The sequence below is a fragment of the Grammomys surdaster genome, unplaced genomic scaffold, assembly GCF_004785775.1.
Source record: "Grammomys surdaster isolate TR1022 unplaced genomic scaffold, NIH_TR_1.0 333, whole genome shotgun sequence".
NCBI classification, from domain to species: Eukaryota; Metazoa; Chordata; class Mammalia; order Rodentia; family Muridae; genus Grammomys; species Grammomys surdaster.
Genome location: NW_021604752.1, coordinates 638,571 through 657,357, shown reverse-complemented (window position 1 = coordinate 657,357; position 18,787 = coordinate 638,571). Strand labels below are relative to the sequence as shown.

Below are 18,787 nucleotides of genomic sequence, written 5' to 3'. Positions count from 1 at the left end.
GTACACTGTAGCTGTCTTCATGCACAGCAGAAGAGGGAATCAGGTCCCATTACAGATGATAGTGAGCCACCATATGGTTGCTGGGAATTGAACGTAGGACCTCTGGAAGACAATCAGCACTCTTAACTGCTGAGACATATCTCCAGCCCCTAGAGCTTCATTCTTAACATTGTATTCTGTTCCCCAAGAGCCTTATTCTCTGTGTTGCTTTTTGCCTGTGAGGAGTTGTACTCCTTCCTTTCTAGTACTGTATTTATCAATGTGTGAATTCCATTTAAATATTTCCCTGGCAGTTTCTAGCCAATCATTTGCATATTTTGAGATATTACATATTTAAAGATATACATCAAATCAGCATTCGGCTTTTATTGAAATCCATAAACGTTTACTAAAATTTTCCTCATGTGGTACACCATTTCAGCACAGCACTAGAGAGGTTTGTCAATAAGGGAAGCCCACTGTCTTCATATAAATAACAGAAACGAGTCTAGAATACATCAGTGAGCAAGGCTACTCATTAAAACAGAAAAGATACCATGGCAAGCATTGTAAAGAAGTGGGCATTCCCTGTGAAGCACATGACAGAATCCCAAAGGGGCTAAAAGGACCAAAGTGCAGGTGGCCCTGTGGGACTGAGGATCTCTCTTGCAAACCCTGCAGAATTTCAGGGTTGGCTTTGGACACTGGCATTTATTTTACTTTCTCCTTTGGTCTTTAGTTACATCACTTTGCAACTTTTGTCTCGGGAGACCTGAATCCGGTAGGTCTGGGAGAGGAACGGCTGGTGGGATTGTCACACCTACACTACAGCCCTCAGTAGGTTTTCAGGAAGCAACTTGTCAACCAGATTATAGTAAACCGTAATACCGTTTGATACTCCCATAATCCAAAGACCCAGAAGGCAATGTCTGCATATTTCATTTATCTATTTGATGTGGTGAAAGTCCCTGGCAACATGACACCTGGTTACTCGCCTGAGCAAGTCGCTTAAGCTCCCTGAGATTCGGTGTCTTTATCTGTAGAACAAAGGTGTGCCAGAGTCAGAGGCACTGTCCTAGTGACAGAAGGCAACATGTATGTTGTAGTTATTCTCAGTGTTTCAGATGTGAAGACCTTGAGAGTCACAGTGCAGCAATCTCTCTCGTGAGGCCTCTAAAGTGAGATCATGTAGATTTTCCAAATAGGCCTTTATGGCTCGCCAGCGTGACTTCATCTGGTGTCCAGAAAACCTGTTTCCTCCTGGTTTGGCTCTCTGTTCTTTCACTTTCTCGCTGATAATATATGAGTTGCTATTAAAAGTCTTCAGACCCTCTGAAAGGTCAAGCCTATAAACTTTTATTATAAAGTGTCTAAATATAGAGCACACAATATGCCATCGTAAGTTAAGGGAGTTCATGTTAAGAATTTTCCATTGCACACTGGAACACTTCAAAAGCAAAAGCCTGGGGAATGACATTGTCTACTTAACATCTGTGCACTTTCCCTCAAATTTTAGCCATTGTGTTTTCTAGGTGGCACCAGACCAAACCGAAATGCTAACTTTAAAGTACGCTAACATGTGATGTTTTTTAAAAATGCAGCAGCTTGTCTTAACATGTTTTAATGGGCGCCATGTAAAGTCTGCTCTAGATTTACACCTTGTTTGTTCTGTAAGTCCTTCTGCCTATGCTGGACGACGAGCTTATGTTGCGTAGTAAACCCACCTTATATGGAGATAGTATGAAATTGAGAGAGAGAAAATAGAGCACACAGAGAGACGGGTACCACATAAGTAGGGCTGCACAGACACTGTGTGAGCACTGTGAGTATCAAGTGCTGCAGGAACAGCGTCTGGGGAACAGCACCAACTGTGTGAAGGAAGTGGCAGTGTTAAAGGACTTTGAAGATAGTAATTTGAGACAGGAGTGACACATGCCAGTTCTGGCTAGGATTTGGAACCATGGTTAGGTTTCGCTTGTATCCTCTTAGGGGAAGATAGCACTAGCCTGGGCACATCCAGAGAGATGAAGAAGATGCGTGAGTGTGGAGGTGCTTAGAGGTGAGGCCAGGCACTGGAGTTGTCAGAGTAGAATTTTAAGCCGATTACTCAGGGAGCTTAAGACATGACAATAGATTTGCTGGAGAGACTGGTCCATTTGTTGGGAGAAGGGAGTTAGTAGGAACGTGTCTTTGTTGAACAATTGGAGAAATGAGAATTATAAAGAAGGACTTGACGGGACCTGGTTGGTTAGTCCTTGTCTAGAGGAAAGGCAAAAGTAGGTAATTAGAGATAAGAATTGCTTGTTTAAAGAAGAGAGTGGTGATGTGGTCTTACGGAATTAAGCCTAAAATGGGAAATTATGTGTGAAGGTACTTGCTGGCTGAGCTCTGAGAACCTTTTGGGGAATTGGAATCTCAGAAAGAACCCCACATCCTGGAAAAGGGAAATGTTATTTTTTTTACAAGATAGACCTATAAAATAACCTAGTAAAATTGCTCCTGGGTTATAAAGAGGTTATAACTATGGAAAAATAATAAATTGGGCTGATGGAGGTTACAGCTCAGTAGCAGAGCACCTGCTTAGCTCGTATGAGACCCTGGTTCAGTCCCCAGTATTACATTACACAAATAAAACCATATTAATACATATTCAACAATTCCCAAACCCACTACAATGAAAAGTAAGACTGTAACGAAATGTCTCCCATCAAACTGTCACCCCCCCCCAAAAAAAAAGAAGATTCAAAAATGGGAGGAAGGATTGTATGAGGCAGAGGAGTCGAGGACACTATGAGGTGTATGACCCAGAGCATCCACTAAGCGAGGTTCATGGGGCTCACAGAGACTGAAGCAACAAACACGGACCTCGTATGAGTCTGAGCTAGGCCCTCTGCGTGTATCTTATGGTTGTGTATGCTGTTGTTTTTGTGGGACTCCTAAAAGTAGGAATAGGGAGGGGTGTCCCTGACTCTTTTACTGGCTCTTGGGACCCTTTTCCTCCTACTGGGTTACCTCATCCACCCTGATAAGAGGGTTTGTGCGTAGTCTTATTGTAACCTGTTATGCCATGTTCATCGATATCCCTGGGAGGCCTGCTCATCTCCAAAAAGAAATGGAGGAGGAGGAGATCTGGGGGAGAAGGGAGGTGGGAGTCTGGGATAATTTGGGGGAGGAGAAGCTGCAGTCAGGATGTAATATTTGAGAGATGATTTCAACAGTTCAGCAGTTCAGACTGGTAAGTGCCGGTGAGTGAGTGCATGTGTTTAGAAAGATAGAAATACTACATTCCTCTCAGGTACAGCATAAAAGCAAAAACTAAAGACAAGCTCTATTCAAGTATAGACTATTTAAGAAATGCCATCGAGCATTTTACAAACCTGGTCGGTTCCTCTAAGCAGATGGGCACAGCATGTCTGAGATGACCCCAAACCCTGAACCAAAAAAAAGTGTCTGCTTTTGAAAGGCTAAAGATGCCAAACATGCCAAACAGTAAGGAAGCATTAGGAAAGTGTGCATGCAAGATCCGGCAGCCAGGAGTGCAGCAGGGCTGGGAAGTGGTCAACAGAAGAGAAAATGCTGTCGCTTGCGCGGACTTGGCTGCTGTCTTGAAAAGAAAAGAAAGAAGAGAGTTTAGGGGGCTGGAAACATGGTTCAGTGGATGAGAGCTCTTGCTTCACATGCAAAGGACATGGGTTTGGGTTCTGGCACCCACATTGCAGCTCACAACCTCAGTTCTATCCATCACTTTCTTCTGGCCTCTGCAGGCAGAAGACATACACATGGTGCACAGGTATACTTGCAAACAAATGCTCAGATCCACCAACCAATTTTTTTTTTTAAAAGATTCTAGAAACCAACCAGACACCTTTTTTTTTAGCATTGTTTATGCCAGGCAGGGTGACACAAACCAGTGATCCTAACACTTGGAAAGCAGAGATAGGCGTTGAAGGCCAGTGTGTTCTACATGACACTCTTTCAAATAAAATAAACCAAACAGATTGTTTTATTGTCCTTCAGAACCATGTCTGCCTTAAACATTGTATCTGGGTAACCTAGCAGACTCACATAACCTTACTGTGCACCTGCTCACCTTTTTCTTCATTAGGATGTCAATGTGTCACAGTAAGGCTTTCTTTTGTCACTCTTTAATTTAAATGTAACCGTTAACCCATGGTTCCATGGCTTCCTCTTGTATTGCGAGGATACTTTGCTTCCATTGTTGTAATGAAATACCTGAGAGATTGGAGCATAAATCGAACAGATATAATTTGATGTTCCCGTCCATGAATCTACTGACTGTTGCTGGGGCATGTAAGGAGACAGCAGAGTGTGCTGGTGCCAGCTGTCTGCATCTGGTAACATACAAGAAAGAAGGGAAGGGCAGTGCTGGAGAGACGGCTCAGTGGTTGAGAGCACTGACTGCTCTTGCAGAGGACCGTTTTGTTCCCAACCATCTATCACATCAGTTTCAGGAGATCCAATGCCATGTTCTGCCTCTTCGGACTCCGTCCATGCACACTGTGCACATAACCCCACACAGGCATACATACATCAATCAAAATGAGTAAATCTTAAAGGAGAAGGAGACTCTCTCAAGCACTTTGAGGACATGCCCCCAGTGACAAACCCTCACAGGCCCCACTTCTTCAAGTCTCTAGTTTCTCCCTGTAGTGTCAAACTGAAGGCCGAGTCTCTAACACACTGTCTGTTAGGATACATCAGAGTGAAGTTAGTGGGTATGGAATGTAGCTACCATTGGTGAATATTTGGGTCATTTTCCTAGGTTTTGGTTTGTTTGGGGTTGTTTTTTTTTTTAAGTCTTTTAAGCAAAATAGCACCAAGCCTTTTTGTTTTGACCTGTTATAAACTTGAGCTGTTGGGTCTGTAGGGTGAGTTTCCAGAAATAGAATTACTGAATCATAGCGTATTTTTAGAACTGCGTTCATTCCCATGCATATGTATTAATGGGTGGACAGATTGATTGATATTTTTTTTCTAGCATTGGAGTCACAAGGCCAGGTGCACTTAAGGCACAAGTTTAGGGGCACCCGGGCTTCTAGAAGAGTGGACTCTTCAGAGTTAGGCTCCTTCCCCAACCTCCTGGGTCAGCTTTCCCCTCCACTACTCAGCTCCAGGCTCAATGCTATTGTTCTTCAGTACAGTTTTTGTCCTCATAGCTAACACACCCGTGACACAAACTTAGAGTGAATGAGAGTGAATTTACTCCAGGAGTGTCTGAGAAAGAACAGCATAGGCAGAGGACATGTGTCCCCCACCTTACTGTCTCCTTACTTTTTAGTCAAGGAAGGAAGTACTGTAGTAACAGGACAGCCACATAAGCTCTGGGACAGATATGTATGCTTATAGTGCTGTCTGCCTGTAGGGTGTGGGAGGGAGGGGCCTGCAGCTGTGGTTGTGGAGAGAATTGTCCCCGAGACTTGCTTAAGTAAGTCCTCAAACATAAGGTAGGTGGAGGCAGGCAGGACACGTGGATTGGAAGATGCGTGCATGTTGGGGGGGGGATACAGTGGTGTAAAGAGTATTCCAGGAAAGAGGGAACAGTTCCACAAAAGGAACAAAGACCATGGCAGCCTTTGTGGTTAAAGAGTCAGGAGAACAGCTAGAGAAAAACAGTGCTCATGACGGGCCAGACAATAAAGTACTTGAGGTAGCAGTCTGTTTAAGAGTGAGCTGCTTCACCCCTAGCTGAAGAGCTGTTGGCATCCAGTAGGTGCTAGGAGAGGACAGTTGATCTTCTTTAAAAAGGAGTGTAGCCCCTGGTAGGACAACCACAATCTGGTGGAAGGCCATACGTCCAAGAATATTTGGGCAGCACAAATTGGGCTTGATGGACTTCAAAAAATAGAGGACACAAGGTTAGGTAGGTTGGGAAGAGTCGGGAATGGGGTGACTATATATGATCAGGATACATTGTATAAAGTTATCAAAGAAGAATAAAAGCATATTAAAATTTAAAAAAAACCTAAAATTTAAAAGTTGGATGAGCAGTAGAGGATTTCTGTATAACTCAGACCGTCTTTTAGAAATACCACTCAACATTACAGAGCAAAGAGAAATGAGGATTAAATTAATGTAGGAGTTAGGTATGTTGGAACACTGCTGTCATGTTGCAGACAAAATTACCAGCAGCTTGGTTAGAATTGTATAAAAGAAAGAAAAGGTAAATCGCCTTGATTGAAAAGCAATTTAGAAACTCTCATGACCAGGACTCACTTGGATGGTTTTTCTGAATCCATCACTGAGTACATTTTAGGTCACCGGACTGAAATAGAGACTGGAGAACAAGTTTTGAAAGGGACTTACAAAATATTTCATTTTGGTACAGATTGGGTTTGCTGTTGCTGTGGAATGTTCTAGAAAATATATCAGGAAGCACTGAGATGTGAACATTTGGGGGTGGCCCTAACAGCTCTTAGGACTTGAGATGTCTCCAACCACAACCAATATAAAAGTTGAAGCTGTGTGTTAGGTAAGATGGCAGAGCTAGAGCTCACATTCAAGGATGTGTGTGTGTGTGTGTGTGTGTGTGTGTGTGTGTGTGTGTTGCTTATAGTAAAGCCCAGCGTCTCCCATGTCGCAGACAAGAACTCTGCCATTGAGTTACGTCCCTGGTGCTTGTTTTGCTGAGCTTGGGTCTCACTTACGTAGCTCAGGCTGACTTTGAAATTTGCAGTCCTCCGACATTGGCCTCCCAAGTGCTGGCGAAATAGACATGAACCACTACACTTCTAGATCCTAAGATACTCTTGAGAAGTGCGTTGCTAATGGAAGTAGACAGAGAATACAGCAGACGTTGAATGTGGCAGCCATGGTAGACGATAGAAAAGGAAATTTACCATAGACACAGCAAGGCAGTACCGAAAGCTCAGGTGAAGCTAAGAGGTTTCCTGTGGGGCTTTTGTCTCTGTTGACCTTGTAGGAATAAGGAGGGCTGGTGGTTCATGACTCCCTAGGAAGAAATGAGAAACAGTTTGTGGTACGCAGAAAACCAGATGCACAAACGCAGACTGGGAGCCTTAGGTGAACAGGACAGAGGCATGGTAAGGAAAACAACCATTCAAGAGGTTCAGAACCTTGTTTTAGGGAGCTGCATTTGCAAACATCCGTAAGGTAGCTGTGCCTACACTCCTAAGATTCCTCTGTCTGGACTCTTCCTGTCCTGAAGGCAGTTGTCACGTTAGCCTGCCAGATCCCTGTCATGCCGCTTCCGCAGGTTATCTGCACGGGTCTCAGCGTTGGCTTCCAAATCCCCTCCATTGATGGCCTCCCTGATCTTCCTGACTCCGTGTGACCACCTGCAGCCTTTTCCTGTAGACTCAAGAGGCTTCTAGTGAAGAGTGTAGGGTTCACCTCTCTCCTAAGAGGCTTCAGATCTGCAAGAACACGGAAGGAAGGCTATGGAAGTACTGGAATCCCTATAAACAGCTAAGCAGGCAGCTCTACCCCAAAACAGATAGTGTGTGCAGATGTGTCTATGGGAAGAAGACTCGAGTTTGCTCCCTGTGCCGTTCTAAGCCTCTCACCACTGTGCAAGGGCTTTTGTTTTTCAAGTGAAGAGGTACACTGTGGTGAGCAGTCTTTTATAACCCATAATAAAGTCCCTTGTAAAGACCATTTTTTGACCAAATGAAGCTAAGTGTTCTTCTCAGAATCTACTCCCATTCCCCCCCACACACCCCTGCCTCTCTGCACTGGAATGCACACGGGTCAGTAATGGTTAACATAAGGAAATAATGTCATGTTCTAGTTCTGATTTGTAAAGCTGAGGAAACAACCAGAGTTAATTACATAAGGAAGCTTACCAACCCTCTATATCTAATGTGTGTGCGACCACTCAGTAAAATTAAAAGTACATTCTTGAGTTATATAGGTATTGACATGCAAGAGCACTCAAAGACAGTTAGAAGTAGCCTTCAACCGTTGGAGGCCTCAAAGGAAAGTTTCTCTAAGAGTAGGTTAGAAAAAAACAATTACATGTACCTTAGAAAGTTGGATTATTTATGAAAAGAAACAGATCCTCTGCTCACTGAATAATAACATAAATTTTGAAATCCTTCCAGACCTAAGGCTAGCAGTCTGTGGAATTTCAAATTAAGTTCAGTCCACATGACACTCAATTCAATTAAAATGCTAACTAATGATTCTGTCCTTTGGTGCTGGCACAGTTGTGTTTGTTGATTCTGATAACAAGTGTTTGGGAAGACGGGAGGCTAAAGCATGCCCCTTGGCGAGAAGAAGGATGACCCCATGTTGTCAGATGCCCTTGCCATTGATGACTGTGGAACCTTTGATTTAATAACACCGCTTTTTAAAATTTTATTAATTAATTATTTAATTTACATGAGTACTCTGTAGCTGTCTTGAGGCACAGCAGAAGAAGGCATCAGATCCCATTACAGATGGTTGTGAGCCACCATGTGGTTCCTGGGAATTGAACTCAGGACCTCTGGAAGAGCAGTCAGTGCTCTGAACCACTGAGCCATCTCTCCAGCCCAGTGACACCACTTTTGAGCCCGTTCCTCACCCTGGAAGTTTCATCGCGACCACTCTACGAGAGGGTGTTGTCCAGTCTTTAAAATAAGGAACCTGAGACAAGATGTTGGATGAGACGTGACCAGGTTCTCAAAAGACATCACAGTGTAGTAAACCCATGAAAGCCCCCACGATTGCTATTTTTCCTTACTCTCTTTTTATTGATCTACTTTGTGCCCTTAGTCGACTAACAACTTCCTTTTTCACCTTCTGTTCATCTTATATGCTAAACTTTCAATAATAATCACCTGATCGTTTGTATTCCTTGCCCACTGTAAGGTACGATACTTTAGAGACCTAGCTGTAATGCTCTCTGTAGTGTGGTATGTCTTTAGCAGTGTGTCCTCTCCAGGGTCCTGCCTGGTGAGGCCGCAGCTGGGCTCCTAACTCTGAAGCACCCTGCTCTTTAAACTTCTCTCCCCTAGTGCTCTTACACGGCAGACACTTCCCCACAGCAGACAGACCTAGCCCACTGCTCAGCTCGGCTCTGGAGATCCTTCAGCCTCAGTGCCTATAAGAGCGTGCATGCTCTCTGCGGTCCTTGTCACAAACCAGCTTGAATTGTGTAGGTACAAGCTCACGTCTTCTATCCTTGTTAAAGTCAGAGTCCCTTGGGCCTCAGTCTCTGGGTGCTTCTGTGTAACAGTGCCTAATGCAATGTCTTACACATTGTATGTGCTTCATAGTTCTCTTAAATAAATGGGTAGCTGGTCGTTGTGTGTAGTTTACAATATACTAAATATTTTAGTATATAATACTCTACTTAATGTATTATATATAACATGTAAGTATACAGATGGTTTTGAACCTATTTAAATCTCCCTTTTTGAAGTTGTTTGCTTTTTGTCGGCGTAGGAACAAAGACTCACAAAGATGCAAGTGACCTACCTTAGTTTATTTGACTACTAAGCACAAATTCATAACCCAGACTCGTACCTCTGAATCCGGTTCATTTTCTGTACATGGGTAGAGGCTGATGGGAGGTAGAAGGAAGGTGAGAGCCCAGTGCTGAGCTCCTCTTACCAAGGAGGAGAGTGCTTCCCAAGACTGATAGCTCGCCCGCACAGGCCTGTCCACCCCTGAATCGATTGCTTGTGAGTGGAAATAGAATTGTCCTGGTAGCCTCGGACCATCCCTTCCTGGCTAGCTGTCCACCACGGTGTCTGCAGACAGCAGACGATTGTGCCCTCTAGCCACAGATACTAACTTCTGTTACATGTTACCTCCTATAGGAGGGAAGTGTGAAGTAATGTGGGGGACTCTGAAAAGAAGGAATCGAGAAGGAAAACAGGGAATGGTACAACTGTTGGCAAGTGCGAGGCTGTTATTTCATTTAGGATACGTGCAGAAATGGGGCAGTAGTCCCAGCAGGCTGTCCAGTCTTTAAAGAAAGTTTCGCAGAATGGTGTGCATAAATCCAGGATCATTTGTGTCACTGGCCAGTAACCCAAGTACTTCAGCTTCATACCTTCTTGTTTATACAGTGCTGGGGTTTATATCCTGCTCTGAAGAAGTTATAATTAACATTGCGTGTTTGTAGTTTCATTTCCTGATGACTTTCTACAGCCGGTTAATAATAGCCATTGTGATGAGGTAATGATTTCTTCTTCCAGACTGTCCATCTGTGTCATTGCTTTGTCGTCTGAATACCAGTGCCATTTTAAGTTTTGCTGAAAGTGAGTTTCTTCTCATTTCTATGTAGTTGAGGCAGAGTCTTTGCTGTCTCAGCATTTTCGCCACTTCTAGGGAAAAAATAATAATATGGACTCCTTAAAGTGCCATTTGGTGAATTAAATTTGGACCATGCCTTTATCCATTTGACTGAAGCAGTGGAGAGCTGGCACTTCTGAGGTCTTGGGCCTTTGTTTCTCTGTTTGGCCTGTGATGTGGCTTGCCACCTTGCTTGGCTGTTGTCTTTTCCCTCATGCCCCGTGACAGGCACTAAGTAAAGAGGAAATGAGCACAGCCTAACTGTGCTCTTCTTTGGAACAGAGCTCATGTGTGACTCTTGGGGCCTGTCTCCAAGCTTTGGTTAATTGCTCACTTTAAATTCACCACTCATACAACTGAGTATTTTAAAGACTCTACCTCAAGCCGGATTCTGCTTCCTAAGAGTGTCTTGCTCTTTGTGGTTTTTGCGGGCAACATTCTCTTGTGAACTGATATGAGAAGTCAGTCTTACCCATGCATGGCTGTGTATAGAAGTCCCTGAAGATTGTCGTGACCATTAGAAATTGATCAGACAACACAATAGGAGCAGGGGTCTGTTGAGCTTTGAGTTAAGTCAGAAGTGTAAACTTGATGTGGTTGTCCTTCACAGGTGTGCCCAGAGTGTAGAAAGCAGTGGGCACAATCTCCCAAGGGGAGAGTGAACCCACCTGATTCCCTGAACAGGACCTTAATGTGGCTGTGCTAGTCTCTGTTTTGTCATATATTTAACAACATTGCACTGTTTTGTGGAAGAACTGAGATTTTAAAGGTGCTAAGAATAGCACCAGTCCCATCTGAGAAATGTATCCAAAAGACTTGAAAGAGGAGGTTGCAAAGAATTGCACATCTACGTTCCAAGCAGCCTATCTCACAGAAGCCAAGACTCAGAGGCAGTCTGTGGATGAATTGGTGGGAATTACTGTGTTTGAATACTATAGAGCCTCGAAAAAGCCAAGCCTACACATAGCACATTGCAGACTTACCCTAAGTAAACGGGCCGTTCCCAGATGATGTACAGTGATTCCATACATGAGGTTTCTAGAGTAAAATCAGAAGAAAGATAGTTGCCAGGGGTGAGAGGAGGGGAAAGTAGGAGCTGTGGTGGAGCCTGCAGACTTTCAAGTTTTGCCAGATGAAGTAGTTATATAGATTGGCTCCCAGGTAATGTGAATGGCTTAGTACTGAGCACAAAGTTAAAATGGTCCAAGAAGGTAAGGCAGCGCTGTCCTATAGTACAATTAACAATGTGTGTATCATCAGTGTTAGTGATAAGGAAAAAATCGCTTCTGGGACTACTAGCCCTCACGGCTGCTCTGAGTCAGCTGCCCTCCCTCTGACTTAACCATGGGCTGGCTCAGGTAGCCTCTACCACACCTCTACACCTCCTATACCCATGACATCTGGCGTCATTCAATCTGCTGCCACCATGCTGGCAGGACAAATCCTGCTTTACATGTGACATTTTAAACTGCAGACACCAGACACTCTTTGGGAACAAAATATTATGAATATGTAGGGATCAGGGCTTTATCGGAGGGACCAGTTTTTGCTGTGTAATCCAAACTGGGCTGAAACTCCAGATCCTGAGTGCACCACAGCATCCAGCTCTGAAGAAACTGTAATAACATCTTTGCAAAAGAACATGGCTTGTGTATTATAAGGAGAAAAATAAGTGGTACTGTCTACGTTGTTGTGTGTCTTATTTTTCATTTTTGAATGAATAGACATACATTTTTAGGAATAAACTTTGAGAACATGAGCAAATAACTCAATGATATACCTGTTTATGTATATATATATTCATTTTATTAGTCATTTTCATTTTAAAGCTGCCATTTCTGAGACTTGTCAGATGGTCTACATTGGCTATTTCAGTATCATTCAAAACTTAGCCTGCATCTCTACAGATGGAACATAGGGCCCTACAATAAAGCTTTTACCCATTATAAGACTCAGGGCCACTTTTAGATTATTTTTTATTTAAAGCAATAAGCAGGTTCAAGCTCTAGAGCTCCTGAAAGCAACATTAACAAAGCTTGGATATTCCTAGGATTGAGGGTAAGGTCTAAAGTCTCTGATAGAGCAGCGGAGGGCTGACCTCCCTCGAAGCCACTGTCACCCAGAGCCAGACTCTCTCTGCCTTAGAGTCCTGTGGAAATGTGCTTCCTGTCATGTGGCTTAGGAAGAGTGTGGCCCCCACGTGACTGCTCAGTACGTGACTAACTAGATGGTTTACCATCCATTTGTACCAAGACAGCGCTCTGTGGGTATTAGGGGGAACCTCTGAAGGTGTGCTTACCTTGAAGAGCCAAGTTGAGAGTACCCCTGGGTTCATGCATCTCTGGGCTCATTGCACTGCCTCAGTTTGGCTACTGTGGGGTATTTGGGACTTCTATAGGACAGGTGAATTTATATTAAAATCTGGAGTTGTTCGACAGTATAGCTTATAACACCGTAAAGTGGAATAAAGCACAAAGATAATCCCTTGAATTCTTTATAAAAACCACCTCTTAAGCTGAAGCACGTTCTTGAATGATTCTGGAGTTCCTTTGTTATTACTATTCTGTGGAGTTGGAGCTGTGTCTTAATTTGGTGCCCAAGTTTTCAGTGTCCTCCTGCCCTCCAGACAAGGTATCTCTGTGTGGCCCTGACTGTACTGGCACTCACTCTGTAGACCAGACAGACTGACCTCAAACTCAGAGATCTGCTTGCCTCTACCTCCAGGCTGCTGGGATTAAAGGCGTGTACCACCACACCCAGCTCTGAGTGGTAAATTACCTAGAACGACCATCCCCAGGTATCATTAGCATGGGCTGACTGAGAGGTTATGACCCCACACTACTTAATCCCTGTTAGGTGAAATATTAACAAGTCACATTAGCCTTTAAATCAGTGGCTCTCAGCCTTCCTAATGCTGAGACCCTTTTGTTGAGATAATCTTCTGTGTTAAGGTTGTCTTTGTATTATTCAAACTGTATTATTATTAAACACTGTCTAGACTTTGGTATTGTTCATTTTTATTAAGCATTACCAGTCTCAGTGTTTCGTAAACATTCTTCTCCATTACCTAATTGGTTTAATAAAGGGCTGAGAGCCTGTACATGAAGCAAGAGAGGAAAGGCGGGGCGTTCAGGCAGAGGTGGGAACTCTGGGAAGGAATCAAGTGCTGGAGATTCACCAGCTAGACACGGAGGAAGGAACAGGTCCCAGGACTGAAGGAGAGGTAACATGTCACATGGCGGAACATAGGTTAGAATAAACTGACTAATTAAGTTATATGGGCTAGCTGGGAACAAGCCTAACTATAAGACCTAAGCATTCATAAATAAATATAAGTCTCTGTGTCATTTCTGAAGCTGATGGGTCAAGGCAGTCTGGTGATACAGACTCCTGTTATGGTGACCCCTAGAATAGAATTATTTTCCTTCCTATCTCATAACCAAAGTTTTGCTACTGTTATAGGTTGTAATGTGTTTTCTATGATATATAGTCTTTCCATTCCCAAAGGGATTGCAGCCCACAGGTTGAGGGTTGAGAACCACTGCTTTAGACAAAGAGCTTGACCTCTACTATAGGTGCCCAAAACGACACCAAATAAAATTAAGTAATATACTTCCGACAAACCTCAGGAAAGAAGACTACACGGCCACTAAAAACTACATTGTATAAAAGTAGTAACTTACAACATCTTCCCAATAGTTGTGTGTATGCATGTGTGCGTCTGTGTGTGTGTGTGTGTGTGTGTCTGTCTGTCTGTCTGTGTGTCTGTCTGTGTGTCTGTGTATCTGTGTATGTGTGTATGTTTGTGTGTGTGTGTGTGTGTTTGTGTCTGTGTCTGTGTTTGTCTGTGTATCTGTGATTCTGTGTATGTGTGTGTGTCTGTATGAGTGTGTCTGTGTGTTTGTGTGTAAAGTCTAGGGACAAATTTGTGAAGTCACTTTTCTCTCTCCGCTGTGGATTCTAGAGGTTGCCCCGAGGTCATCAGGCTTGTAGAGCAAGGACTTCTACCCAGTGACCTTTTTTCAAATCCAGTAAACTATAATTTAACACAAAATAACATATACATATTAACATTTAATACATTTTTATTTCTATATATAATGTATGTTATGTCAAAAACCCAGAAAGATCCACAAAGATTATTTGACAGTGACATTTTCTCTGTTCTCAGTAGTTAAATTATAAGTAGGTTTTCTTCCTCTGCTGCATACAATTCTTCTTTAAACTTAAAGTTGTATATACTTACTATTTTTTATAACGCACTATATGGAAACACAAAGGAAGTGCATACTTTTTACTCTATGTTTCAGGCTTTTATAAATTCACATGGGCTTTATTAATTAATAAGTTAGTCCAAGTTTTTAGTTTTTAATACTGTGGATTGTCTGTTTACGTTGTTTGAACAGTGCAACATGAGCCAAGCAGAGTCTCTCCCTGTACTACTTTAAGAGAACGACGCTTAGTGGTCAGGAAGTTAGGGTGACGAGCCAGCATGACATGACTTGAAGTTAGTCATGCTTTTTAAAAGTCCTGTGCTTACAAGCTGTGTACATGTGCTCCCAATAAAGACGGATTTGCCTCAGCAAAAGATGGCTTGGTTTGGCATCCTGTGTTTCGTTTTCACACTCCTGTTGACTGATAATAGTCCTCAAGTATTGCAAGGCCACCCCTCACCAAAGCAAGCCCTCTCCAAGATACCCACATTTAGAAGCTTAGGAGGTAGCCCTGCCAGCTCCGAATGCCCATTAGGGGACCTCAGAAATCATGTCCACTCTCCTATATCATTGCATGTCCCCTCTCCACACCTTGTGGACAGCAGGATGCAGTGCTGGCTGCATGTTCCTTTAGTTGTTTGTGAAGCTGACTCTCCCAGGAAACAGGAGGCAAACAGCCATTTCCCGCCTAATAATTCCCATCTGCTAAATGCTTACTGTGTGCCTGAGATTAAACTTAATGTTGCATTATGTTGGTTGATTTGAAGCTCTTATTAGGAAAAGTAAATGCTATTTTCTCCATGTGACAGGTGGAAAAGCTAAGGATTTGATTTCAAGAAGACAATTCTAAACTCTAGAAAATGACCAGTGTTGTTCTCAGTAAACTGATTTAGCGATCCTCGTAGTTACTTGTCTGCTGCCCTAGTCAAATATTGAACAGAAGCAATTCAGTTGAAGAGTGGTTTAGAATAACCTGTCATAGTGAGGAAGGCAGAGGCGGCAGCAGGTTGCAACTATAGCAGCTAAAGTCTGAGACAGCCAAGAAGCAGAGAAGCCAAGCCAGGAGTGAGCCAGCTGTGCTCTCAAGACATTTCTCCTGGACTAAGACAGCTAACAAGCCTGACTTCCCAAAGGCTCCACAGCTGCAGCAGATGTGGGCTATCAGTGGGGAACCTCATGTTCAAACACACAGACCTATGAGGAATATTTCACATTCAAAGGATAGCACTCCATTCCTGCCCCTCATGGGCTCCTGGCCACTTCATAATTAATACAAACTTTATTCAGTCTGGTTTCAAGAATCCTCAGTGGTAATAAGTGGAATACTGTTGAAAAATCCAGTCTCCTGAGATTCTGGATGGACTCTTAGCTGTGTGCACCTGTAAAGTCAAAAAAAAAAAAAAGTTACATTCTTACAACATAGAGTAATATGGAGTAGATACTCCAAGCTATTGCAAAAGAGAAGAACGTGAGGATAGCGAAGAAAGCATGACTGAAACTCATTCCTAGCATCTCCAATAATGTTGTAGTCTCCATTGAAATACAGGCTTCTTCCCTTCCACATCTGTATGCATCAGCTTCTTCTTAGATCTTCTTTCCAACTTCTCTATCCCTGCTAGACATTGTTTCTTTTTTTTTTTCTGGAACCTCGTGAGCATCGATTACGTTGTATATCCTGCATTCTGCTTGCCTGGGAATACCACCATGCAGGTGATAAGTTCTGAGGCCAGCTTGAGAGTAGCCCTCTGTGAGTGTGGCTGTAGTGACGTCCAAGCAACTGCACAGCAAACCCAGGGATAGGTTTCCCTGGGCAGCCCTTTGAAATAGGGGATCTATGTGGTGCTATTCTTTTTTCAGGCTATTGCTTTTAAATCTGGGATTACCTTTTCAGATGCCAGATTTTGAAATGAGCTTACAGTTTTATACTCTGACCTCTTCGATGAGCGGGATCACAGAGGCACCTTGCGTACTGTCTTCGTGGAAAGTATGGCTTCTCTTTCTTAGCGCTAATTAATATATTTTACATCTATAATTGCTTTCACCTCGTGTCCTCAGCCCTGTCCTTGTCTCTAAGGCACTTTGTGCTCTCTCTCAGATTTCAGATTTTTCTTTTCTTTTTTCTTTTTGCATTATCTTGTTCCATTTTTTGGTTTTGAAATCCTACTATAAACCTGTCTAAATGAAGCGAGCAGTGACCGCACCACAGCCTGGATGCTCTACTGTCTTGAAGTACCTCCTGCCTAAGGATCCCAGGTTTACATTTAGCCTCACGAAGACATTAAGGGCACAGCAGAACTCAGTCACATTTATTTATCTTGTCAATTATCCGCAGTCCAGCTCCTGGTTGAATTCTTCTTGCATCTGAAAGCTCATGATTGCAGTCTGCTGTCTCCGTTTGACACTCTAGCCTTGCACGCTCCGACTGGAATGTTCCTGTGAGTTCTGCTTACTAAGACTTCTCTGGCCTGCAGCTTGTACATGCTTCCCGCAGACCACAGACACCACTTCTAGCCACTTGTGAGCCACATGGCCAGGTTTATCACAGCAACAATCTCATTTTAATGTTACATGGCTATGACAGGGTATCTAACTGGAAGCTGCTTCAGGGAGAAGAGCTTTATTTTGGCTCATAGCTCAGGCATTTCTCATGGGGAGCAAACAGCTCAAGTTCAGGGTAGAGATGGCAAGAGAAACAGCCATCGTGACAACACCGAGTCCGGGACTTTAAGTAGCTTGCCTTGTTTTCTGTATTTCTTTCTTCATTAACTAATAAAGGATGATGTTAAGAGATTTAAATTGTTTTATGTTTTGTTTTGATTTTATCCTCTTCACAAGATCAAGACCCTGTGTTGTGACCTTGACCCAGTGTCCACACTTACTTACTTCATCACTTTCTTCAGTGTATTAGTTTATTGACCTATGAAAATAGGGCGACTTATCTCAGTGTTGTAGTTTAGGCTGAATTAGTTGCTAAACAGAAAACTTTAAGAAAAGTGACACTTAGGTATAATCACTATAGAAATAACCATTAATAAGTATTTGGAAATACTTAACATTATTTTATTTGCCATATACTGACTGTTGAAATTACTTAACAAATAAAAGAATGTGAAGTAAAATTCAGTCCCCCTCAGTCCACTCAGGCCTCTCCTGTTTCCCATCTCCAGCACTAACCACCAGCGCTTGTTTGAGGTTTAGCCTTCTGGAACATTTCCTATACCAGGGGAAACTATTCTTACGCTGTCCTTTCCTAATAAAATGCACGCTGGGAGTTAAGTGTTTTACATTGTCCTGTGGGAGCATGAAGAGGTGAGAGGCTGGCATCGTTTCGGGCGACTGCTGGGGATCCCGTGGCTGGTACACACTGCTTTGAGCGTCTGTTGACTGGTGTATCTTTGTTGTTTCCTTTAGGATATGATGTTTCAGCTTCTCCGAGGTCTGGACTTCCTTCATTCTCACAGAGTAGTGCATCGTGATCTGAAACCGCAGAACATTCTGGTGACCAGCAGTGGACAAATTAAGCTGGCTGACTTTGGCCTTGCCCGCATCTATAGTTTTCAGATGGCCCTTACCTCAGTGGTAAGTGAGATCATTGTCCTTTCGTTAAACTTAGTTTTCCTGTTTGAATTGACAAACTGCCCCCTTCATGCTCCTCATGTTGTTTCTGCCCACATTTAGCCTGTGACCTGAATGTCTGTGTGCTTTTTTACTAGCTGTGGCTAAGAGGAAAGCAGGGGCTTTGTTTCCTACGACTTCAGACACATCTGACTGGGTTTGTTATGGATGGGAGCCGATTGCAGAAATAGCCTGTTGGCATCTTAGCCACCAGGAAAGAGTCTGTTACACGCTTCTAAATGTGTTTTGCTATAACCTGTGTTTTTTTTTTAAGTTGCATACATAATGTAGAAGAAGGCACAGCTTGGGTCAGGTTTGGGCAGGCAGGAGGAGTGCCACCCGTGGTCCACAGTGTACTTGAGAAACAGCCACACCACCTGCCAAGTCAGGATAACCACTCCTCTGGAGCTATGATGACCAGGGACTAGAGAAATTAACTTGACAGTGAACTGAGAGACCTGAATGAGTAACACCTCCCAGCCTGAAGGTAGTGTCACATGGGCCGGAGTAGAGAGGACCTGAGGCCCTGATTTGGCAGAGAACTTAAGCCTTACTGTTCTTTGTCTCATGCAGATCCAGGGCCTTACCATTAATTAACTCCAGTTTCTCTTTCTAGCCCATCTGGTTGAAGTCTGCAGAATCTAAGAGGAGCACCCTGATAGTCGGTATTAATAATTCTTTTCTTATAACGTGCTCTGTGAGTAGCTAGAAGTGAA

General features: G+C 43.2%; 1 protein-coding gene across 1 annotated transcript in view; it reads left to right on the top strand.

Annotated features, from left to right (window-relative positions):
- Cdk6 (cyclin dependent kinase 6) overlaps nucleotides 1-18,787 on the top strand; it is a 165,658-nt gene that overhangs the window by 62,616 nt on the left and 84,255 nt on the right. Inside the window, exon 3 of the mRNA XM_028778291.1 lies at nucleotides 17,868-18,035. Within this exon, the coding sequence (XP_028634124.1) occupies nucleotides 17,868-18,035 (168 nt within the window). The remainder of the gene's footprint in view (nucleotides 1-17,867; nucleotides 18,036-18,787) is intronic.